Source organism: Barbatula barbatula, assembly GCF_947034865.1.
Source record: "Barbatula barbatula genome assembly, chromosome: 8".
NCBI classification, from domain to species: Eukaryota; Metazoa; Chordata; class Actinopteri; order Cypriniformes; family Nemacheilidae; genus Barbatula; species Barbatula barbatula.
This window is the reverse complement of record NC_136771.1, coordinates 16,416,157-16,441,080: the sequence shown is the minus strand read 5'-3', so window position 1 is coordinate 16,441,080 and position 24,924 is coordinate 16,416,157. Positions and strand designations below refer to the sequence as shown.

Here is a 24,924-nt window from a genome sequence, read left to right as displayed (position 1 = left end):
CTGGGCTATATATAAAAACAATTCAATCCAAAAGAAAAAGGTGGTCAAAACGTAGTTGGCCTTAATACTGATACGTGTGTATTTAAGAATAAGTGGAAAAAAGCTTAAAAGCAAAACATTATTCTTAACATGAATTTGAAAAGTTGGGAGGTTAAGAATTTTTTAGATGTATTCTTTGTGGGTTCTGCTAAAGCTGACATGTTTTCATGAACAGTTTTTGTGGATTCTTACAGTAGGCTACATAGGATAAACACACATTGTTTTGTTAATACAATATGGACGAGAAAGTTATTTTACCAACTCTTTACGAATTGTGAATTGCTTATTACTAATATCTCGAAAACTGTTAGAATTTTCAGTGTAGGACTATTAATTTTTATTAACTTTTATTTTTTAGTGTGTAGTTCCTACTCGGTTCATCTCAGTAGCTATCTGCTTAAGGCATACAAATGTCAAATGCAAGTGCCTGCAAGTCCTGAACATACAGAATAAATAATACCTCTTTCGTTACATTTATATATATTTTTTTGGATGGTGAGAAAATTAAATGCAAATATATGCCAGAACAAGGCTGTTGTACTAAACGTATCCACCAGAGAGAACCCCAGGACAAGAAATCTTTGTGTAGTAACAACATTTTTACATCAGCGTGAATGGTTTGGTGTAAATAGTCTGACGCATAAACAATGGCGCTTTGTTCTTATTAAAGTCTTTGATTGTGTTAAATGAATAACTGTCCTATATTACGTCTTGTGACTTGTGTTAGTTTTGTTTGTGAAACAAAGAACCATCAGCTGTACAACACAAACACAAATCTGACATCACTGCAATGGAAACATTGTCGTATTTGCAATTCAAAAATTAAGTGTCAAAAGCGAAAATGAAATTTAAGTCTAAATTTGTGGTCTGAAAAAATTAAAAGCATCTTGTTAGTTTTACTTGTTTCTTTTTTTTCTTTCTGCAAATAGAAACAAAACTATTTTTGATAAGAGGGAAATATTGTTAGTGGTTCACAGAATGAAACAAAAATAGTCAAATAAGTCTCTTCATTTTTTCTGCGGCAGTATATATTAAAATAAACCAGTAAAGTTAATTTGGTCTACCTAACCAAGAGCGAGCTGAAGTAGAACTGGAGCTCATGGGAACAGACAGGGCCAGCAGAAGCTACAATATTGTCTCATCCCCTGAAGGCCCTCAATGGCCTGTGTTCTGTGCTAGGAGAATAATAAGCCTTTGTGAATAGAGCCTCATAAAACACAGCATCCCTACAGAGAGAGGGTAGCAGGCACCTGTATAATGAATGCGTGAAAAGAGCTTGTGACCTCTGGATTGGCAACTGCTTAGTATGGGGATGAGGGACTTTCAAAACCTGCTGTGCAGTGGGAGAAATATTGAGAATATAATACTCCAAAATGAGTTAAATACAAAAATAGTTAAGCCCAGTGACATACATGCAAAACAAAAAAAGAGAGGTTTTAAGCAGATCTCTAGATTTCTTAAATCTCTTAGTTGGTTCTGTTTGTAGGCGTAATGGTGGTTTGTACCTGCTGTAACGCAAAAGCTTGTCTGTATTGTCTCCAAACTCCCATCATCGGATCTCCCACCCTCCTGCTGGGACTGTTGTAATTACAACATGAAGGTCTTACACTAACGAGTCTGTCTAAGTGCAGAGAAGGATTCTTATTAAAAACACCACACATCTGACAGCTGTGTGTTTGCAGAAGCGTTCAGTTAGGACAATCATTATATAAAATTTAAAGGAATAGTTTAAACTAAATTCTTTCTCATACTTTACACATCATCATGGCATCCTACAATTTCATGATGTCATCACATTATTCTCTTATACATCCATCCATCCATCCATCCATCCATCCATCCATTATTAAAGTAATGCAAATGACTCCAGTGGGTTAATAAATGCCATCTGAAGCTAAACAATACATTTGGGAAAGAAAACAAGATTTTGAGCCTCTTTTGTTCAGCATGTTGATAATGGAATCTCAGCTTCTTGCGTGAAGTGTATGACAACCACTCGTGACTTAAACAAGCACCCGAGAGATTCTAAAATGTTTTTTACATTTTATATGAGTTAAATAAGCTCAAAATATGAATTGTTTAATCATGGATGTTAGCATCTTTACCATTTTGTGTTTTATAAAATAAAACGACAGCATGAAATAATTTGTAATACCCATGTCAAAGGGCCATGTATAAGACCTCTTATGTGAAGAGCTGACTGGGATCTTTCGTTGAGTATTTGCTTAGAGCTAAAACATCACAGATGTTGTCGAGCCCAACATTCTCAAAATAATGTCAGTTTAATGTTTCTTTAACATCTGTAATCTGCAGATATGTGACGTCACTCACGGTTAAAGTGTGTCCATTCATTCATTGTCCCCAGTGGTGTGGGGTTACCCATTCTTTCACACACAAGGTGAGAGTTTTCCCTCCAAGAGGCGAGGGGTGCCGTGAAAGGATGATATGTTGTTTCTGACACCTCTTCACAAAACATAACATTTCTGCTTTGGCTTGCTTAACACAGCATTGTCATTTGCAAATAGATTTTCCGAGACTGTTTGATTCTCAATATTATTATTTATTAACAAGTAATAACATCTTAATAATGCCCTATTAACATTGTATTAGGCTCAAAATGAAACAAATCAATCATAGAACAGATTCTAGATACTTAAACCTTTGAGCTATTTACTTATAAATATGTTGCTTTGTCTAGTAGGCTTATATAAATAGCATCTTAAAATCAGTTATTCATGGATATAAGTTATGTAATTAGGTTATAGATCATCCCAAGAAAGCTTGTTCTACTTTTGCACAGTGACTGACCTGCCCTTTGTGGAATGGCCAGTTCTGGTGATTAAAGCTCGCGCAAGTTTTCCTGCCTACCCCCACTGCCCCTCCTCCATGCTGTGTAAAAACAAATCTTCTTTTCTGCTCTCTGCCTCAAAACTATTGAGTCAACAAACGTCACTCCAGCTAGGCAGTGGCCCACATGAAAGAGGTGGGGTCTCCCTTTCAGAACTAGAGTGGAGCCAAAGGGAGATTTCTTTTCCGACAAAAACCACCTGTTAAAGTCCAGACATCACAAAACGTGATGTTTAAAAGCTCTTAATGGAGGGTGGAGGAGGAGATGGGTTAGTGCTCGCTTTCACATGTACATGACTACACACAGGGGCACGGCGTTACGAGAAGCTTTGAACTTTTAGTACAGAAAATCTTATGAAAGAGGTCAAATATGAGAATACGTTTTCTAGGAATGTGTTTCATGATTGCTTTTAAAACTCATTCCCTAGCTCCCTGTTTGACTGACATATCAACAAGAATCTGTAGGGAGTTTTAAGAGGGCTAAGTGTTGTCTAAAAGTAGCCGGCAAACCGCTGTGTGCCAAAATAAGACCAAGCACTTGTAAATAAGGGCAGGGCTTCACGGATGAGTCTGTGTTTTCCAAGTAGAGATAAACGTATATCCGTTCACCGTCCAGTTTAGAAGAAATGCAAGCGACGCACAGAATTTAGAAGCAGGATCAAAAAAGACAGAAAAACAAGACAGAAAAGCCTGAGCGAGACATTTTGGTTGAAAGTCTCATTTCCTGTTTCCATCTGACATATTCTCTTGAAACAAGGGGTTTTCCCTCCTTCAGTGACGGCTAGAGTGGGCGGACGGTGGAAGCATGAACTGTGCAATCCAGTCCGGTGCTTCAGGGCAGCCAGCAAAGTGTGTACGATTGTGTGCGGCTGAAAAAAAGAAAGAGCAAAAAAGGAGGGGGAAGAAAAGAGACTCAGGCTCTTTGTGTGGAGAGGACTCAGCAGGAAAGAGATTTGGCAATTACTTCAGCTTGCCGGCAAGGCGAGCTCAGTTCCTCTGATCTGTACACTGGACTGTATCACTCTGAGCACTGCCTTTCTGAGCACACGCAAGCGAGAGCGTGTGTCTATGGGTTGTGTCTGGACGCGCTTCAGGCGCCAACAGCGACTCAGGATTTCTCTCCCTGACGATGAAAGCAGACGTCAGACTGGCCCATGAATATTGATGTGGAGGTGGTCTGTTTCATAGACGAACAGAAGGAAGCAAGATGGCTGCCCTTTAGGATTTGTTTAAGAGAAGACCTAGACGGTTTGGTGGAATTCAACAAAGTGGAGGGAGTTATAACAAGGTGAGACAGTTTTTTCTGTTCTGGTCCCGGTTTCCTCTGGCCCCCGGGGTCTCTTAAACAGCTCCAAGCTCATGCTTTGCATTGTGTTGTTCTTTCTAAAGCCGTGAGCTGACATAATAATGTGTGGATATTAGATAAAGCTTCACCAACATGGCTGACATTTTCTGTCTCTCTCCCTCTCTCTGTTTCTTACTTGTTGGTTTGTGTGGAGGGAGTAAGAGGTTTTGAAGCGTTTAAATTCGTTTTTTGTTCATTATTTACATTTTAGCTAAGGTGTTTTGTATTGGACAACTTTAGGAATGTGCCTGTGTTAGAGAACTGTGCTCTTTTGTGAGGATGTTGATCAATTCTTCTCCAGACATGATTTCCCAATGCATCTGTTGTGCTGAGACGAAAACACTCACATTGCTAACAACATTATCTTATCTTTTTATTGTCCAATGGCCAGTTTTGGACATCACTGTGAAGAGACAAGAAAGGGGTATAGGGACTAAAAAGTATTTTCTTTTAATGATTATAAAAAAATCCTTTATTTTGATGAGAATGAGACAAAGACCTCTTTAACCTGATGTGTCCTTTTTATTCTTAATTTGGTGTGAAGTTTGGCTAGGAACAGGGGAGCTACTTGCTTTCAATGCATTCACCGGTGAATGACAAGCAGACACAAAGACTAGAGCAGTAGTGAAAAAACAGAGCGTAGTGGTGGAAGCCCACAAGGTCAGGCAGGAGCTTTAAAAAACTGAAACCCAACCCCGCAGCACCATTAGCTGAGGGCAACTTAAGAGCACAAATTTGGTCTGATATTAACAAGATTGTCATTGTTTAACTGTATGTTTGTGTATTACATGTATTAAACTACATACTACATTGACAGAACAGTATTGTTTTTATCTAATGTTAACATTATGTAGAGTCTATTTTTTATGGTGATCGGTCACATATTTAAATCTATTTGAGATTTGGGGGGAAATCTGGCCTATATCTGTTTTAGTTTGGGGGATGGGCAATTGGCACATAACACAAGCTGTATTAACTTAACAGTTATCACAGGCTTCATGAGTGACCCTTTATATCTGTACTAATGAGTTGCTTCTTTTTTTAACAGCCCCATTAGGATTTGCATCACAATTGGCTTCTGGAATAATACAGATAAAAGTCCTGTCTCCTTATTTTGTGTATTTAGGTTGCGTATTCCAACATTCTCCTTAGATGCCTGCAGGGCCTAATAAGTTGCTGTCAATAAACATGATAAAGAGGTGTGCAAATGCTTACATAACTACACTGAAGCCTGTAGAAAACTAAGTTCCATACCCTTTATATTAGTTTCAGCTACAACTTTACATATTTCAGGAATAATTCCTATTATCCAAGTATTAACACGCTTGAGTCAATAGATGTATTTGGCTGTAATCTAATATGATAAGAAGTTTGATTGCAATGTCAACACCTTCCAGGCAGTTGGTGGAGCACATGCCAAATGAACAAGATTTTCATTGAGCACACATTGACAGTAACTGGTTTTTTTAGGGGTTGGACACTGTCAGTTATTTGTGCCTTTAGAAGCAAACAGTTGTAAACAATCGTGTTCTTCTGTTTGAGAATCATGACATCTGTAGATCTATTTTTGTGTAAAAAATACAAGAAATTTCAAGCAAATTGTTTACTTGACTGAACACACATTTGAATAAATTCTCTAGAATAAATGAGATCCAAGTACTCTGCATGCTGTTGGGTTCTAAAACCAATGCCACGGTAGAACTGTTTATTATGCTCAATGTTTATTTTGATTATAAATAGAGTTAGTAAGAGGTAAAAGGACAAGAAGCATTTAGAAAAACAATAAAGACTCTCCCAGGGTTAAGAACACTGCCGGCTCCACCTACGTGAACCATAGTTTACATTTTTATCTCCTACCGATGAGATAAAGTCACATGTGAAAAACAAGGTTTTATGGGTTTAAAACTGTTACCACAACTTACAAACGTTAGTTTCCAGTCTGTTAGCAAAGTAGCAATTCATAGCCGTAACTGACAGTTTACAGCATCTATTGCACTTGATTAAGCATTGCTTTAAGCTCTTTTGGAGTAAATTGTCCTAATAGGTCAGACTGCGGGCAGTAACATGACACCAGTTAAAACTTTGTCTTTCTTCTATGCACTCATTGGTTGTCAGATGTGAGCTACAACAGTGAGGAGTGTTACGGGATATTAGAGCACCTATCGCTGTCACAGATTAAGCTGGAGGTAAATTTGCCGACCAGCGTGCTCCACGTGCGTGCGCACATGGCAAGTTTGTTTACAAACATAAACTCACGACTCAAAGTCAGCGGTCACAGGGTTAGGGAGGGAGGTTTACAGTATTTACGCCAGCCAAGGAGGTCACTGGAAAGCAAGGCCAATGATTACGGAAAAAGCATTTCAGAACTTTTGCTACGGCATGGTCAAGGGAGAGAACGTTTTAGCTGTATGAAATGGACAGTTGTTTGGAAACTGTCAGATTGGTAGATGATGGATTTCTTTTTTAGGTGAACCTACAATTGAAGATGGAATAGGTCAACATTGTGTCTTGTGGTTGGAGAAGGTGGCTGAGTTTTACTTTTTTTAAGATTCAGTTCAAAGTTATAGTTCTTGTTTTTGATTCAATTTAGGAGTTTTTTGTATTGTACTTTTTAGGCAAACAATATATAATAAATTAAGTAGAAAAATGCTTATGAAGTGACAATGTAAAGAGAAAAGAAAATAAATGTGGTTTTCACAGATTTTCTTTCTAACTGTACAAATGAAGATGTGGAAAAATATGTGTGCATATGTAAAGAAAACGTGATTTCAATTACAACAACATAAAAATCACATGCCAATATTTTTCAACTTTCAAAACTCTGACGGTTTGACATATGAATAGAGGATTTTTGCTCAGAAATAGGTCCACCAAGAAGAGTAACGACATGCGCCTGTGAAATCTTTTGTGTGTTTGGTTGTGTATACACATCTAATACCAGCAGATTCACTAATCACAACCAGGACACTAGCAAGCCCAACACCCCCACAGCAAAAAGAGTCATTCATGCTATGAGGATCCTTCTCATAAACTTCTTAAACATCTAAAAAACCTTCTAAAGATCTTTGAGTTCCTTGGATTACTAAAATAGACAGATACAAATTCTTTAATAACCTCACAAACTAGTCCACCTGAATTTACTTCCTGCAGTATATTTTGGGGAAGTTACCTTTGAGAACTGAGCTATCAAATTCTGATGTTCTTCAGACTTCGTTTGTTCAGCATTTTAAAACTACATGGTATTGTGTTAAGTACCTTTAATCTATATGACCAAGGGTCGGTCGAAAATTCGCAAGAAGTTTGGGCCAAATAATAAAACCAAAAACTGACAAAACAAATATTGACTTATTATTTGCACAATTGTTTTGCAAGAATAGCCACAGCTGGGTTGATGCAGCTTTTAGTCATTTTTAAGACGTTTTCAAAGTTAATATGATTCAAGTTTACTACTTTACGAGGATCAGTATTTGTTAACTTTAATACCGGTGAATTAAATTTAGTTCGATGTCAACCTCTCTGGAACAACAATCCTGATAGTCAATGGGATGTGGGGGTTTTGTTTTCTGCTAATGTTGGGGTTAGAGGCCTTCCTGTAGCTTAAACTTTGGAGCATAAATTAGTTTTAGTGGAAAGATCAGAAGATGCATGAATAATTTGAATGCAATGTAAATCGGTTTGGATTAAAGCATTTGTCAAATGCATAAACGGAATGAAATGGAATGCTCGAGAAAGTTTATATGAGGTCCAGCTGGTCTATTTAAAGTGTCAAGAGTAATGAAAAGCAGAGATATTTTTTACTTCTGGCACTGACCTATTTATAGTAAGTACATTAAATACATTTGCTCCATATCCTGAAAAATACCAAAGTAAACTGCAGTAAAATATCATAGCCATTTGTTGAGGGTCTAGGAAAGTACGAGGGTTTGCTTCAATTTAATGTCTCTGCTGATCTCTACTTACAAGTTTAGTATCATTCCTGCTAAATAGGGTCATTATTTTGATTTACGGTAATATAAGGAAATAAGTGTTTAAAAAAATGCAGAGTGTAAGGAGCAGGTTACTGTATATGCAAGACACAAGGTTTGTTAATATAAACTCATTCAGTGAATCAGTAAGCTAAACATTACTCAATACAGGCAATGACACGGCGTGACTAAAATATGTTAATCCACAGGTAGAAACCTTGTAGAGATGCTAAAGATATTGTTTGTTCTTGTTTTGGATAAAAGTGCCTGCTATATAACATTAGAATGAAGTTCAAATGAACATGTCCACTTGCTTCATTCAGTGTTTACCAGCTACCGAACTTTCACTTCTGACTCTGTATGGATGCTGACCATCTGAAAACCTGACAGCAGGACACCATGCAGGTAACCCTACCTTTTATTTGCAAGAGGCTGTGAAACAGATTAACTGAAAGGGTTGAAATGGACCATTGATGCATGGGGTTAACCAATACACTCGATTTAAAGAGCTTTAAATTCAGAACCTCACATCAACAGAATCAGGATGTTCTTGTTACAGGAACAGTGCAGGATCAATACAGACTATGCTGATAGAGTCAGTGCTGATAGCTTTAGGTTTAAAAAAATGAAAACAAACTGCAGCTACTTCAAATAATCACAACCATAGGGTACACCACTGTTCCAGTTGAATTCTGTACACAGAATGCATTCCATGTTTTGATGGAACCATTTAAATGAATGGTGGATTGGCTCTGGTGCATTCAGGAATTAGTGCTTTATACAAGTGTTTATGGGAAGTGTGTTGTGGGGGGAAATACATAACATTCTGTGTTAGGCAATACAGTGTTTACCATCTTGAGAACTAAAAACGAATAATCTTTGGTTAGTTTAAGAATCAAGAACGTGGAACACCTCAGAACATCATTATCGCAGTTGGAAGTTCCAGTCACAGTGAAAGAAGAGTCACATCGAAAGTAAACAACGGCTAGGGCTTTTTAGCTTATGTGTCACCACAGTAAATAAAACACTTATAAAATGTTGTAGATCATAGCAAAATCAATGTGCTCAGCACGTGTTTGCGTTTTCTCCATCTCTCTCCATCTATGTTAGCCAGTCATGCTCGGTTAATGTTTAGAGCAGATGGCCGTGTAGCAACAATATAATGATCACCATGGCTACCAAGCTCTCTGAAAGACATTTGCTTTGCACCGGGCACAGTTCATCAAATTAGTCAGATATATTGACTGGTGCAGACACAAAGGAATGGGGGATGGCAGTCAAAGAAGAGAAGACGAAGTTAAGAGGAGTATACGTTGGAAGTATGTTTTGAAATTGTATTTTGGGAAGGGAAGCTTAGGTTGCTGGTAATTTAAGGCTGTGTTTACTGTGTTTGCTGTCAATGTTTGAATCTGAGCGAAGGGTCAGCAGGTTCAGTCTGCTAAAACCAGAGTTACACAGTCACGCAACCTACTGAACCTATGTTGAGTTAATAATCATTCTCTCTACTTAAACATCATCTCAGAAGCAGTCAGCCCATGTAAGGAAACAAATACAGATACCCAACTCTAACAATTAAAACATTGATTTAGCTTATAAATATTAAACATTGTAAATCCGTTTTACAATGGAAATGTTTTCAGGCAATGCATTTATAATAATTCACATTTAGGGTCTTTGTAGATGCCTTTTTACTAAAACCATTACTACCGATGGGGACCAAAAAGTGACACTGCTAAACTACACTGTTTTGTGATTCTCCATTCATGAAAGGTTAATGTTGTAATATGGGGAATACCCAGAACCAAGTAATCATTTGTTGTAATAAGGCAGATCATACCAAGACTGTTTTGACCGAACACAAAGACTTATTGCATTGTTAAAGCGGAGACACATCTGTCTTCTATTACCAACAAAGGACAATGGCAGGTCCAACACAGACCTGACTCTTCAGCGGGGACCTCGTTGAGGGTAAAATTACAAACAGAAGTGTATATTTGCTTCTTAAAGTAATACATCTCTCACCCCACAAAGAGGATTTCAAATGTCAGTGAAGATAAACAAGAAGTACATAAAAAATCTAATTAGATTTATTGTGTGTCTGTTAAAATCTACAAATGATCACTATTTATGTCAGGATGATCTTATATATTTCTTATGAAGGCAGATTATTGTTCAATTCAGAAAAGTCATTCTCTCTTTTTGTTTCCCTTGTAATGCTTATGTGTTGTGGCTTCTTAATACATAAAACATGATGAAGTTTGGTGGCACTATTAAAGCTGATACTATATGGTGTGCACATCTAAGAGTTAAATTATTGTGTTTCCTAGATCATACAGTTAACATGCTGTATATGACTTATGTGAGAGTGGAGTCTTACATACTAATTCCATTGGCAGCTTGACATTTGTAAAGGAAAAAGACTGATCATTATTATGATGCTTCTAGTTTCCTTTGTTGCAAACTAAATACATTTTAAAGTAAAGGTTGGTAAATTCCAGTAAATAAATTATTGTCTTTGATAACTGACATTATTATTGCATTATTTTCTTTATGCATATGCAAAATGAGGCATGGTAAATGTTTAGAGTAAAAGAGTGACGGAGCAATACATAGACACTTTTACAACCATGCGTCTGTGTGACATTTAAAGCACACTTGCACATGAGCTAGGTGATCAGATTACAGAGGGAGGAACCAAAGGATGAAGTTTCAAGAGCACTGAAGTATCTGTATAGAGTATCAGCATCGATCTTACTCTTGGTCTCTGCTTCAATTTTTTTAATGACATGAAAATGACAATAATCATCAAATAATCATAATAATATTAATCATATATCAATATTTGCTGATAAAACCCCCAAAATTGTAATAAATAAAACACATTAGGTCTACATCATTGTGGCAAAGAAGAATATTCATAAAAAAGCACAAAAAAAAAGAAGTACAAATTATAAGGCTCTGCTTTCTGAGAATGTATGATTGTGAAGGTGTTAATCATGAAAGAGACGGAAATGCACTTAAATGTGCCTCCGTACTAGCTTGTTGTGTATTGACAACCCCGAGGCTATAGAACTGTTAACCGTTAACAATAAATACCAACAAATACCAGCTGCAGTAGTTGTGTGTTTTCTTAAACATGGATTTTGCATTGGCAATGCAACCAAAGCACTGGTGAGATTCATACATTCGTTAAAAGTGAAGGTCTTAGGTCTCAAGTAAGAGAACATTATTTGTAGTACAGAGTATGACAACTGAACAAGGAATGTAAAAAAGCAGGACAGACAGCAAACCGAAATAATGCCGCTCCTAGTTGTTAAGAAACAAGACTGGGTATATTTTGGTGTGTATATGCTATTCAAGACGTCCTAGGGATTGCTTTCAATACAGGAAACTGGACCTCACATAAAAGGATCAGGGTAGAAAAATATGTAATAAAAATTAACATCAAATTCATAAATCATTTTAATTACAAAATGTTTAGTATATTGTATGAATGTTCCCATTTTAATGATGCAGAAAATACGATCATATAACGCTGAGTTACTATGAGAAATGTGTGTTTGTGCATTTATTGACGGCATTCAGTAGGTATCTCTTGCCTTGTAATTCCTGCTCTGAGAGATTTTGTGTGTTGTTTTCAGTGTGGGTTTATCCAACTGTGTCAAGCTGCTTGGCTTTTCCCAGCTGCAGCAAAACTGTGAAGCGAACCTGGAATGGACTCATTTCATTTATTGTTGAATGCAGGATCATACAGGAATCTAACTAGCCACAAATAAAAGTAAATTTAATATGTGTAATCAAACAGTTTTTTTCCCCATAAATATATATGTATATATCACTTTCCAAATTGTCATGGTCAGATTGATGGATTGTTTAATAATCTAGGCCTAAATTGTATAACAGAAGTGATTATTTTAGTGATTCATTTTATTTTACATATATAATTATGTTCATTCAAATAAATATATGAAAAAAGTTGCATTATGGCTTAGGACATTGGTTCTTAAGCTGTTTACTCTAAGGCCCCCCAATGTCCAAAACAATACTCAACCCCCCCCCCCCCCCCCATAGCTTAGTCCACTGCGGCTTGACCGTCAAATCAGTGGATTTTGCAACAGGGAAATATAATGGCCATTTACTAATTGTGTGCCTTTAGCTTGGTTTTCTGCTATTTTTAGCATTTAAATTGTCGTCAAGTAACAACCAAGTTTGCTAAGTTGCCCTTGTGAGCCCCAATCTTCTGGTTGATAGCCACTGCCTTCAAAGTTAGTCAGTATGGCTGAAGTCAAACAGGGTTGATTATGAATGTAATTCAGAACTTAATTTGGATGGAAAGGCTTAGGACTCGTGGATATTTTTTATTTCCGGTTGCTTGTGTGTAAAACAGGCCAAATCATCACTTACCACTCAAAGATCCAAAATACCAGAAGCTACTCCATCCCACAGCTGCTTTTAACTTCCCTTTAATCATGCTATTCAGGACCCATGCCCAAACATTCCATGCATTTTGCAGAATCTGTTATGGATTAAATGCCCTGCATGCAAGGCCATTTTTGTGCTGATGTGTAGATTTGTGTGCAAAATCTCAATTTAGCTTATAAGACATTTTGACATTTCTGTGTTAACCACACATGGTTACATACACTGTATATCAATATTATGCTGTAAACGTAATCCGTAATCCGTATTCAAACAGTTGAAAAATCATATTCAGTAAAAACTTCAATAGATTATATTTTCAATAAAAAAAGATTGGACTCTGCATGACTCATCTGGGTGATCTATTGATATGTTGTAGGACGCAGAGAGGGCAGCCTGGTGAATGGACCCAGATCAGACCAGATGGAAACAGAAAAGACCAGCCATGAGACGGAAAAAAGTCTGACACGCTCACAAATCAGTACCACTCTGCAGACAGACACTCTGCTCGCCAAAACACAGAATGGAGATCAGTCACCTGATATCTTATCCCAGCAGTTCAATGGGGACACCAACTGGAGCCATTTTAAGCCCAGCACAGAGGTCCTCTCAATGAAAAGGCAATGGGAGAATGGCAGCAGCCCTGCTATGTTTGATCAAAGCATCTATGAGATGAATGGAGATACAAAGCATGCTCTTGGTCAGCAACCAAAACAACTCAGCACTGATCTAGAGATAAATGGAGATGAGGACCTGGGATTCCCCATGCATCAGCCAGGGCATTGTGAATTAAATCATAGCAAGAGAAACAGTAACTTTCCCAATGGGGATATCTTCTCACTGTCTAGGAACAAACAGGTTCCTTTGTCTAATGGTGCCACAAAGATCCCAGATTCAGTAAAGGGTACAACCGGTGACCTCTTAGAGAAAACTTTGTCTCAGTATTACCCAGAGCATGTGTCTATTGCACCTCAAACCAACTCATCTCAAGTACATCAAGTCACCAGCAACCCGAATGAACAGGCAATTCCTTCACCTTCATTAACCTCAGGTATTCCTCTCTCACCCCAAATAACTGCCTCCAAGCCGCTTGCCAAGGTACCCCCAGAGGTGCACTACAACCAGGAATTAAGTCAGAATGGATACCATGTCAGCTTTACAGCTGACCAAAGGCAACGAACGTCTACCTATCCGGTGTCTGATCTCCCAGATATGGGAAAATATTCTGTGTGTCAGGCAGGTGTAGAGTCCAATCTAAAATCACAGACAGGGCTCAATGGTTGTTCACCCATTCAGAACTGCGTAGAAAGCCTTCAAAATGACCAAGATTGTTTAAGAAAGGTCAAACAGGATTTGAGCCAGGACTCGTTGCCCAGACTGCTGTCAGGATCCCCCTTAGCAACTGAAAGGGATGGTACATTTACTTCATTCAACAACCCCCAGGAACAATGCACTCTAACTGATCAGCAGAATCTACAATTTAAAATGCCACTGACTGATGGAAGCTTCCAGGAAAAAAAAGACCCGTCTTTGCCACAGCAACAGACTTTTGAGCCTCAAACAGTAGACAGAGGGTTACTATCCCAGGCCTGTCCTGCAGATCCTCAGAATCAAAGCAGTGAGCAACATGATAAGCCTCCTACAGTTCAGGAAAAGAAAATATCACAGAGTACAAATCAATCCTCCCAGATGGACTGGATTGATGTTAAATCAGCTCCAGTACCAAGGCCATCTAATGAACACCCTCACACATGGGATTATTGCCCTTCACAAGGAGTCCAAATGCACCAAAACCAACAGAGCCAAAGCCACGTAATCAATCCGGTGCCCCTAAACAGCTTCCCATCACAACATTTCAGCAAGCCCAATTTTGGCACAAATGAAAGTCAGATGCAAGATTTTTATAGAAAATCCCAACCCCCTACACAATTGCCCAACAGTTCTGGCCCCGAATGTCAACAGGTAAATTTTAATGTGCATGGTCACTTTAATACACAATTTATAAAACCGCAGCAATTATGCAAGAATGACTTGGACCTGACTCAGTCTTCTGGTGCACAACCTGTTAAGCCTCAACAGCAGCCCACCAGCTCATTTCCCTATAAGCTGCCTCAGGATGGACAGGGTTTACAAGTAGATCCACAATCACAAGGTGTTTCACAGATTCAGACAGATGAACCCATCTTGAAAAGACCTAAAATGAAAGGCTGCCCTGACTCAGAATCACAGATGTTACCACTAGCTTATAACAACTTTCCGTTTTCAGATCCTTCTAGGTCAAATGTACAGCTTCCGTCTAATGAAGTTCAAGCTATGCTAGGTGATGCAACACAGATCCAACAAAACCTCCAGAACACTCAGTGCCCACAGAGCACCAGTAAACAACATCAAAACTACCAGCAACCTCTCCAACACAGGGCATACAATGATCTGGAATATTTCCAGTCTCGACAGCCACACTCTCAAGTGTCACAAGTTTTGAATGGTCCACAGACACCTACTCAAACAAAAACCAATGCTGAATTTCAAGAGCCCAGTGCTCAAATTCAAAAAGGGTCTCTGTCGAGCCAAGGTGTTCAAGCAGATATGCAGATGCATGCAGCATTGCGAATGCACCTTTTGCAGAAGCAGGGGATGCAAAGCCCCAACCACATCAGGCCAGATATACAGGGCTTGAAAAGTGAAAACTCAATTGTAGTAAAGCAGGAGGGTAATTCTTCAGAATATGAACAAAGCCAGCAGAGGAGCATTCTAGCTACCATGGAACGGCAATTAAAACAGTATCAGCTCTCATCTGTGTTTGAAAGAAAGTCTTTGGTCATCAAGTCACCCAATAAAGTGAAAGTGGAAATGTCTGGAGGGGTGACGGTGCTCTCAACCAGTACTGAGGGGAACATCAAGGAGCAGTGCAAACCAAATAACTTTACCCCACCTAAAAAGATTCAAAATGGTTTACAATCCTTTCTGGAGTCACCCATGAAGCTGCTCAGTACACCAATAAAAAACCTCCTTGATACACCTATGAAGACACAGTACGATATTCCTTCGTGTCATTGTGTTGGTAAGATGTTTTTCATACCTCTTTTCAGGTTTTCAAAATACTTTGTACTTTGAACAGTATATATATATGGTTATTAAGATCTTTAAAGAAAACAGAAATTATAGATACTAAATGTTTTATACTTTACTATGACTATGTTATAGACTTTATATAATGTGGACAGTAATTACAGGTTCTCCAGGTTTCGATAATAAACTGTACAACACTTTTCTTATATTTTATTCCACAGATCAAATTAGTGAAAGGGACGAAGGTCCATATTATACACATTTAGGAGCAGCATCAACTGTTGCAGGCATTCGTGAAATCATGGAGAAAAGGTATAATATTTACGTAGTCCTTTTTAAGTTTGAATTCGTTTTCTATGTATTATCCACTACAATATAGGTAAAAAGCTGATTTGACACTATTTTCCTTGACAGGTCTGGACTGACTGGAAGTGCCATTAGGATTGAGAAGGTTGTGTATACAGGCAAAGAAGGAAAAAGCTCACAGGGCTGCCCCATCGCCAAATGGGTAAAATAAATTTACTTGTATCCAGCTAAGAAATTCTATATGGCAGGGTATGACACTGATAGTAAATGTTTTACTCAGAATTACCTTTACAGAACAACTTTAGACCAACCTGTTTTTCATCCATAGTAAGTAGTGATGGCCGATTCGCAAACGAATTGTTCTTTTGAACCGGTTCTTTTCAGTAAAGTCTGTGTTGTTCACCAATTCGGACTGAATCGTTCTAAACAGTTCGCGTCTGCACTACGGACTTAATCACAAATTACTTGAAATACTCACTTTCTTGTTTGTGTGTCTGACAGTCCCTCTAACTAGAAATATATAGCCATTCAATTATTCAGTTACTCCATACTGAACTTAAGAGGGGTGAAGAGAGAACTAATGAGCACAAGCAGCTTATACTGAACAGCTGTAGCAGCTTTCAGATCACCAGTGCACACTGAACCAAGAGCTGTTTCTTTTGATACTCTAAAACCAATGGAAATATATCTAGGACCTTATTACTGCCTTATGTAGGTACATCGATCTGCAGCACCATTTGCATTCATGCCACTGCTAGAGCGGTTCTCGTTTTCAAGTCAAGAACTGGTTGCAACAGCTTTCGGATTACCAGTACACTGAACCAAGTGTTGTTTCTTTCGGACACATAAGATGATGATAGATAGTATATTATACAATATTAATTTGTTTAATTTATATAACACTTTTCTGGGTTATCAAAACGCTTTACATGGAAGGGGAGAATCTCCTCAACCACCACCAATGTGCAGCATCCACCTGGATGATGCAACAGCAGCCATATTGCGCCAGAGCACCCCCCACACACCAACGTATTGGTGAAGAGGAGACAGAGTTACGAAGCCAATTAGTATATATGGGGATGATTAGGAGGCCATGATAATTTATAGAGGCGAATGGGCGAATTTGGGGGATTTTTCATGACCACAGAGAGACAGGACCTCAGTTTAAAGTCTCATTCGAAGGATAATATACAGTATTTGTTGGCATATCACATGAAATTGTAAAACATCAACCATACCTCGAGTCTATGTCAAATGAAGCCAGTTAAGTGTATTGCTTGTCTTCTGCAAATCTGCGATAAATACAAAGCATGCTCTTTTTTCTATTCTGGTGTGCCCTTTATGGAAAACAAAATAGCATGAGTCTCAGATTACTGCTTCCTGTATATATATTCTAAAAGTTTGCTTGTATGCCTGTTTATGTGTTGTGAAGGTGATACGGAGGGCAAGTCTGGATGAAAAACTCTTGGTATTGGTGCGAGAGCGGGCTGGTCACTCTTGTGAGACATCCTGTATCGTGGTGGTTATCATGATTTGGGAAGGCATATCAACCAACCTGGCCGACTCTCTTTACTCAGAACTCAGTGGTACTTTAACAAAACATGGTGCTTTAACCAACCGCAGATGTGCTCTCAATGAGGAGTAAGTACACCACTGCACCAGCAATCTTCAAATATCATTACGCACAACATGCTTTAAATAATCCATTGATGAAAACATCATAGTTTAAAATCAAATGGAAGCAGTACGATCTGACATGTGATGTGAACATTTCGAAGAGTGAGGGGGATTCAAACTTTCATCAAAACAGAGTCAGAATCCTTTGTCATATGTCTTTCTCACTACACCACCGAAGCACTTGTCAAACCCAAATGACGCCCCTGGACAGTACAGAATAAAACCGATGATACATATTTAATGGTTTCAACAAAAAAAAACATACCCTGGATACGTTTAGAATATTATTCACAAATCCACATCTAACTTACTGTTCTATTATTGTCCACAGGAGAACATGTGCATGTCAGGGTTTTGAAGCTGAAGCCTGTGGAGCCTCTTTCTCATTTGGTTGTTCTTGGAGCATGTACTATAATGGTTGTAAATTTGCCAGGAGTAAAGTCCCTCGAAAGTTCAAACTGCTTGGGGATGATCCCAAAGAAGTGAGATGCTCACACAGAAACACACCATACAAAGGTAAGAAACACACAATAAGAAAAAGAGCTGACAGGTGTATAATTCCCTTACAGGAAGAGAAACTGGAACAAAATCTCCAGGGTCTTGCAACTTTCGTGGCCCCAGTGTATAAAAAAATGGCTCCTGATGCTTACACCAATCAGGTAAACATAACAAGATACGTAATCTTGTTGTTTTAAATGTCTTACCGAAGCAGGTTGTTACTTTTTTGTTACATGAAATGTCTGCAAATTTTGACAGGTGGAGCATGAACATAGAGCTCCTGATTGCCGTCTGGGGCAAAAAGAAGGTCGCCCATTTTCTGGAGTGACAGCCTGTCTAGATTTCTGTGCCCATGCCCACAGAGACTTGCACAACATGCAGGGGGGCAGTACTGTGGTAAGAAATAAAGTGCCCCAGCAAGAATAGTTGTACACAAAAGCTGTACCTGCGAGTAACCTAATGACTATGAACTGATGCAAAAGATATTTGGTTAAATATTCTGAGATGGGGAACAAAAGGTAGATAGAACCAAGTTGTTACAATATCACAAAATAAACCTGACAAGTCACCCTCTGTCCACTCTTGTCATAGGTCTGTACCCTTACACGAGAGGATAACCGTGAGATCGGGAAAATTCCAGAGGATGAGCAACTGCACGTACTTCCCTTATACAAGGCCTCATCCACTGATGAGTTTGGCAGTGCTGAAGCTCAGCTGGAAAAGACCAAAACAGGTGCTATTCAGGTACTCAGTGCCTTTCGCAGACAGGTGCGTATGCTGGCGGAGCCTGCCAAGTCTTGCCGGCAGAAGAAGCTGGATGCCAGGAGAGCTAACAAGTCGACCAACCCCAACACACCAAACTCCAAAATGGACAACATCCAGCAAACAAGGCAGAAACAAAGTGTTACTGAAAACCTGGGCCAGAACCAACCTATAATAGGTATGAAAGAGCTATAAACTATAGACGTAGCAACTTTTATTTGTGACTCAATTATAAAATGTTCATGAAAAATAAATACCACCAATGTTTATGAATGTTTATACCCATTTACCATTAACATTACTGTTCATCCAGGTCTAAGCAACATGAAAACAGATCCTGGCCATCCCCCAAGTACACACGCCACCCATCAGCAGCCGCAGCAACGGCAGATTCCCCACCCCAATCATGCCCCGCCTTACGCTGGTCCACCATACACTAGATTCTCAAATGCACAAGTAACCTTACCAAACACTTCTAAACTAGCAAATCTGCATCCTCAAACACCTTCCCCTACCGGTAATCCTTATCTTCCACCAGTGAATGCGCCCAACCCTTACATGAATGCATCCACCCCATATTCAAGGTCACTTACACCCAGCCCCATGTACCCTGGTTACCAACATAATGGGGGAATGCCCATGGACAACTACCACCCTTATTACTCTCCAAATATTAAACATAGTATGAATATGTATCAGGCTCAAAGGAATTTACCTTACTTGGAGCAGCAGTACAATGCACCTCAAGATTATGGGGTCAACTACCCACCTCACTACGGCGAGCCTAGAATGCCAGTCAATGGTTATGGCACCTGTAATGTGAGACCTGGCATGCACTCCATGGGACATTATCGGGGTTATAGCCCCAATATGCCACCTGATGCCTTCCCAAGGCCTACCTCAACTCATCAACATTTTGAGTATGCAGCTGTCAGCAAAAACAACCAGTTTGAAGCCTATCCCAAACCTCATATCTCACAGAATCATCAAATGTTTACTCCAAGTCTAGATACGTTAAGGATGCAAAATAATAATTTAAACATGCATGGAGCAAATGGTATCTCCCAAGTGTTTCCTCCTTTCAGTAATGAATGCGTCGACCCAAATCAACCTCAAGACATGAAGCTTTCTAATGAAAATGTCCTTAACCATCAAATCAAACAAGAACCACAGTCCCAGACTCTGGAAAAAAAAGAGGAGGATGTGTGGTCCGACAGTGAGCACAATTTTCTTGACCCTGAAATCGGAGGGGTGGCAGTGGCACCTAGTCATGGTTCCATCATTATCGAGTGTGCGAAGCGTGAGCTTCATGCAACTACGCCCCTCAGGAAACCTGATCGCAACCATCCCACTCGCATCTCTCTGGTCTTCTACCAGCATAAGAATTTGAATGAAGCGAAACACGGACTGTCTCTGTGGGAGGCAAAGATGGCAGAGAAGGCCCGGGAGAAGGAGGAAGATGCTGAGAAGCATGGTGTTGAAAACACATCCAGCAAGAGCAGTGGAAAGAAGGCGAAACGTGAACATACGGAACCTTCTGAACCTTCTGAGCCTCCATATAAGAAATTTGTTCTCAAGCTTTTCGAACAGTCAATGTCCTGCACAACCAATACATATGTGAATACATCTCCCTATGCCTTTACCAAGGTTACTGGACCTTACAATAATTTTCAGTAAAACCTCTTTAGGCAAGTACAGGTGGCATCAAACTAATTAAATGGTGCTAATAAATAGTGTCGCAGACCATGGTTCTATTGGCTAGTAGAAAAAGAGTGCTTTTTCAGTTTGTGCAAGGAATTTGAGATAAGATTTAATATCGCACTATATGGAAAGGCAGAGCAGATGCAGATCATTGATAACATTGACACATTAGGGTTGTCGGCTCTTAGGAGGTCATGTTTTATTGTTTGACCAATCAGAAGTATTTATTTGATATTTGATTACTCTCATTTGATTACACACTGTTCTTCTTCCGTGGTGCTTATAGTCTGACAAATCTGGACAAATTACTGGAAACAAAGATAGGTTTTTGTGGCTAAACTATTTTTTCATGGTGCTAGGGAGTGTTTTAAAATGCCTTTTTTATTTAAAATATACAACGAGTTTCTGTCTTTTAAAAAGCAGTGATTGAAGATTATGTTTAAAATGAGCAATTAAAATATCTTAATAGCCAAATAATGAAAGGTGTATCCCAAATCGCCCAGTAATGCACTATACCACGCCATTTTGTAGTTTAAATAGTGTGAGTAGTGTGTTTTATATCCCAATTTCAAAAGAAGAAGTGCACTTTAGGTACCCAGATGATGCACTCATGTAGAAAGCTGTACTCTTAACGAATAAGTGCTTAAAGGTTCTTCAAAGCAATGCCATAGACAAACCATTTTTGGTTCCACAAAGAACCCTTTAGTCACATTTAGTCAAAGGTTCTTTAAAGAACCATCTCTTTTTTATCTTTTCATAATCTGAAGAACCTTTTTTGACCACAAAGAACTTTTTGTGAAAAAGAAAGGTTCTTTGGATGTTAAAGGTTCTTTATGAAACCATTTAGAAAAAAATGATATTTTATGGCATTGAAGAACCTTTTGAAGCACCTTTATTTATAAGAGTGTGGACACTTAACTCAACGGTCGCAGTTTTGCTCACGTAGCGGAAGAGAAGTGGGACTATCATTCGCTGTGCGATAAAAACTCACCTGCAGGGACAATTATGCTATAGTCTGATGGTGACAGAGGTCATGTTGGACAAAACAAGTAATAATTACATCACAAGTACAATGTACAAATTTAGTTTTATTAACGCCCATTGTGTTACGTGTTTTACGTCATTAGCATTCAGGAAACGGCTTCTATTTCTGGTTAGAAAAAAGCCATTTGAGATGATATTACCCTTCTAAAATGCATATACTAGATGCTAGAGTACATAGTGCATACTGAATAGCATGCCATTTGGGATGCAACTTTCCTTAAATAGTTTTTAAGAAGCACTTTCATAGTGAGGGTCATTACTTTCTCTCCAATCTGATGTCAATTTTTATGTTTACTTGACAAAGCCAATATATTATAATTTAGCATACTGTTATCTTATTTAAAACTTTTTTGAATGTATGCCTTTAATTACTGCTTGCGTTTTCAAGCTACATAGAAACAAACTTGGCACAGACCTTGAGGTTCCGACTTGGGTTGCTATATGTTTTCTAACAGACTTGACCGCTTTTTCTATAATAAACATTTAAAGGTGCCAAAACTCCTAGCGATTTCCACAGAAAATTGGTGAATGTTAAAAATCCTTGAGCTTTCAAGCTACATCCGCTAAACCCAGCACAGACCTTTCACTTCTCATTCTTATCATTAAGTTTTCTTTTTCTATTTAGCCCTTTGGTTTTTTGTATATCTGTCTGTCTGATGGTCATTTGTCAGGATGGCCTGTAAAACTTCAAGCTTTTAAAGCTATTGTAAATTGTTCAGAGGCTTTGTCAAGCTCAGTTCATTTTGACAAGTTAATGGAGGGCACTCCATCATTGGGTGAGACTCAGTCATGCACGCTGCATTCATTTTAGTTTTTAACTGCGGACAACTATACTGATAAGATACAGAATTTTTCTGGTGCTTTTACAATTGTAACAAATAATTTTTTACTTATTGTACATTGAGCCATATAAGATACATTTTGTAACAGTAATGTTTTTACAGAGAAATCACAGGAAGAGTGACATTTCGCAATACTGAATACAGATTCTTAGCTAAGTGTAACTGATACTGAGTCTAGGGAAAATAATGGTCAATATTTATTTCCTCAACGCAATTTTCAAGGAACACATAACAGGGTTACATATAGATCAGTGACACTGATTTAAAGGCAGCTGGCTCGGCTTGCTGTGGGGAATTTTATATAATGCAACTTTAGCTGTATAAAAATGTGTACAGTAAATTAATACTTTTCTAATGTATGCTTAGATTTTAGTTTAGTAAGGAAGAGTACTATTTCTTTGGGTTTGATCGGATCTTATTTCAAATGGTGCTACTTGACCTACTATATAGTAAATATAATGTGAGAATCTCTAAAGGGTGGCGAGAAGGCTTTTGAATGATGTAGAGAATCTACTTTTCATATACCTCAGAACTAGTTTGGCAATAGAATTCTAATACCAAGGAGTTTAGTTTATTTTATTTGCAAACAATTTGTAGCAAATATAACCTAAAGGCCATCATTGATGCAAAGTTCAGTTTTTACTTTCTTCACACTTGATCTAATAGAAAGTATAACTTGAACTTCAAGTTTCAATGGAATTGCTCAATCAGGGATGAATCAGCGTATTGCTCTGCGTAAACATCACTTGTGTATGTGCTATCCTCTCTTATTCAGGTATTCTCCTTTGCATCTGAAAATCCTTATGAATTTCTTGTATATATCACACACATCTAACTTTGTTTAAAAAATTGTAATGACATGCATTTTCATACTGTTAAAGTGGAATGTACACATATGTTTCCCAGAAGAAATCAGAACAGGCATTGAAATATATAAAGCAATGCATGTGCTCCTCACTTAAAGACCCAGTTGGTTATTATATGCACATTTAGTTGCATATGTATAGTTTGATGCTAAATGTATTTACAGCCTTTAAACAAACTATTACCTCCCACATCCACATTTATTGAAGTGAATTATATTTATTAAGTCCTTGGTAATAAAACTCATTCCACTATAACATTTATTTGAAAAAAGCACTTCATTTGTTTAAAAAAAATAATAATTACATACTACAAAAATCTAAGTAAATTTAAAATAGGCAGACAATTGTAATGTAAATGTAATAAATTGCCACGTTGTATAAACCACATGCTTGCATTGCTTTAGTCCATTCTTTATTCTATGTCCAGCTTTTTAATGTTAAATAGTCAATTTTGTGTGTTACACGTACTGTTACCTAACACATCTATTAGAAAACGCGAAATGTAGCCCGTATGCAGGTTACAAGAGGATTTTGTCAACAACAGCTTTGTTTACAAGAAATTACTCTGATGTATTGACTAGTGATGGAAGAACCTTCCACTGAGTAGTTTAGTTGTTTAATTTCAGCGTACAGGACCCAGCTTGAGTAGCAAGTTGAAGTATGAAGCGGGAGAAGAGTGTTGAGATAGTAGCAGGCGAGTGACACGAACAGCCATACTTGAAGTTGCTTCGGAGTGTTTCTGAGTGGAGTCAACTTTACTTGAACGACTTTCTGACTTCAACTAACATACTGGGGTGCAAAACTCTTACGTGAAGCTAGCAGTTTATGTACACACGTTGGTTTTTTTAACATTAGACACTAAAGATTTAAATGTGCTATTTTCTGCCTTTTTTGTATCGCTTCCCTTGTTCTCTTTAAAAAATGTGTAAAGCTTAAAACGTTGAATTAAGAATGCCGATGAATACTGTAAGTATTGTAATGTACTGAATAACTGAATGCAGTTTATTTGAAAGTTATTTGTTGATTTGTTATCATTCCTGATATTGCTGAATTGTGGGTGTTTTTAATAAATTTATATTTATTTCAAGTATTCACATTGTCCTAGTTATTTTTCATACAATTCAATATATTCAATTTCAATCTTCGATTGAAAATTAAATTTATTTTGTATTCTGTTTTAAACAAAAATTTATTGGTACAGTATTTCAGCGGTTTAGAATAACTATTCACCCATTGCTTATGATTTGGTTAAGGCATCTTTGACAGTGATTTAATTTATGTGTGGATAACATGTTATCTGGTCCATCATTCCCCCCCCCCCATTTCTTTTTTACATTTATGCATTTGGCAAACGCTTTTATCCAAAGCGACTTGTATTATATATTTGTTTCTGACTATGTGTAATCCCATGGAATCGAAGCCATGACATTGGCGTTGCTAGCACCATGCTCTACCCACTGAGCCACAGGACCTGTTTATAAAAGTTTAAGCTCAGTCAGGCTAACACATGTGTCTGATGATGTTTAAAAAGCCATGCATAGACA

The 24,924-nt window shown here is 38.1% G+C and overlaps 1 protein-coding gene across 3 annotated transcripts; it reads left to right on the top strand.

The window, feature by feature from the left end:
* Positions 1 to 3,722: 3,722 nt before the first annotated feature.
* tet2 (tet methylcytosine dioxygenase 2) lies at positions 3,723 to 24,463 on the top strand. 3 transcript variants are annotated; one of them, XM_079462706.1, is made up of 10 exons: positions 3,723 to 4,174; positions 12,995 to 15,676; positions 15,906 to 15,996; positions 16,099 to 16,192; positions 17,423 to 17,631; positions 17,999 to 18,149; positions 18,237 to 18,326; positions 18,424 to 18,561; positions 18,757 to 19,105; positions 19,241 to 24,463. In XM_079462706.1, exons 2-10 carry the CDS (start codon positions 13,039 to 13,041, stop codon positions 20,602 to 20,604), a joined length of 5,124 nt encoding a protein of 1,707 aa, XP_079318832.1. In that variant the 5' UTR covers positions 3,723 to 4,174; positions 12,995 to 13,038; the 3' UTR covers positions 20,605 to 24,463. The 3 variants fall into 3 exon arrangements, with proteins under 3 accessions (XP_079318832.1, XP_079318830.1, XP_079318831.1); XM_079462704.1 differs by having other exon boundaries at positions 17,999 to 18,326; XM_079462705.1 differs by lacking the exon at positions 3,723 to 4,174 and adding an exon at positions 8,559 to 8,601 and having other exon boundaries at positions 17,999 to 18,326.
* The last annotated feature ends 461 nt before the right edge of the window (positions 24,464 to 24,924 follow it).

Bases quoted from the DNA above. Each gene is read 5' to 3' on its own strand.
- tet2 (XM_079462704.1), top strand. From the start codon at position 13,039: ATGGAAACAGAAAAGACCAGCCATGAGACGGAAAAAAGTCTGACACGC. The intron at 15,677-15,905 runs GTAAGATGTTTT...TTTATTCCACAG, and splicing joins TCCTTCGTGTCATTGTGTTG to ATCAAATTAGTGAAAGGGAC. The intron at 15,997-16,098 runs GTATAATATTTA...TTTCCTTGACAG, and splicing joins CGTGAAATCATGGAGAAAAG to GTCTGGACTGACTGGAAGTG.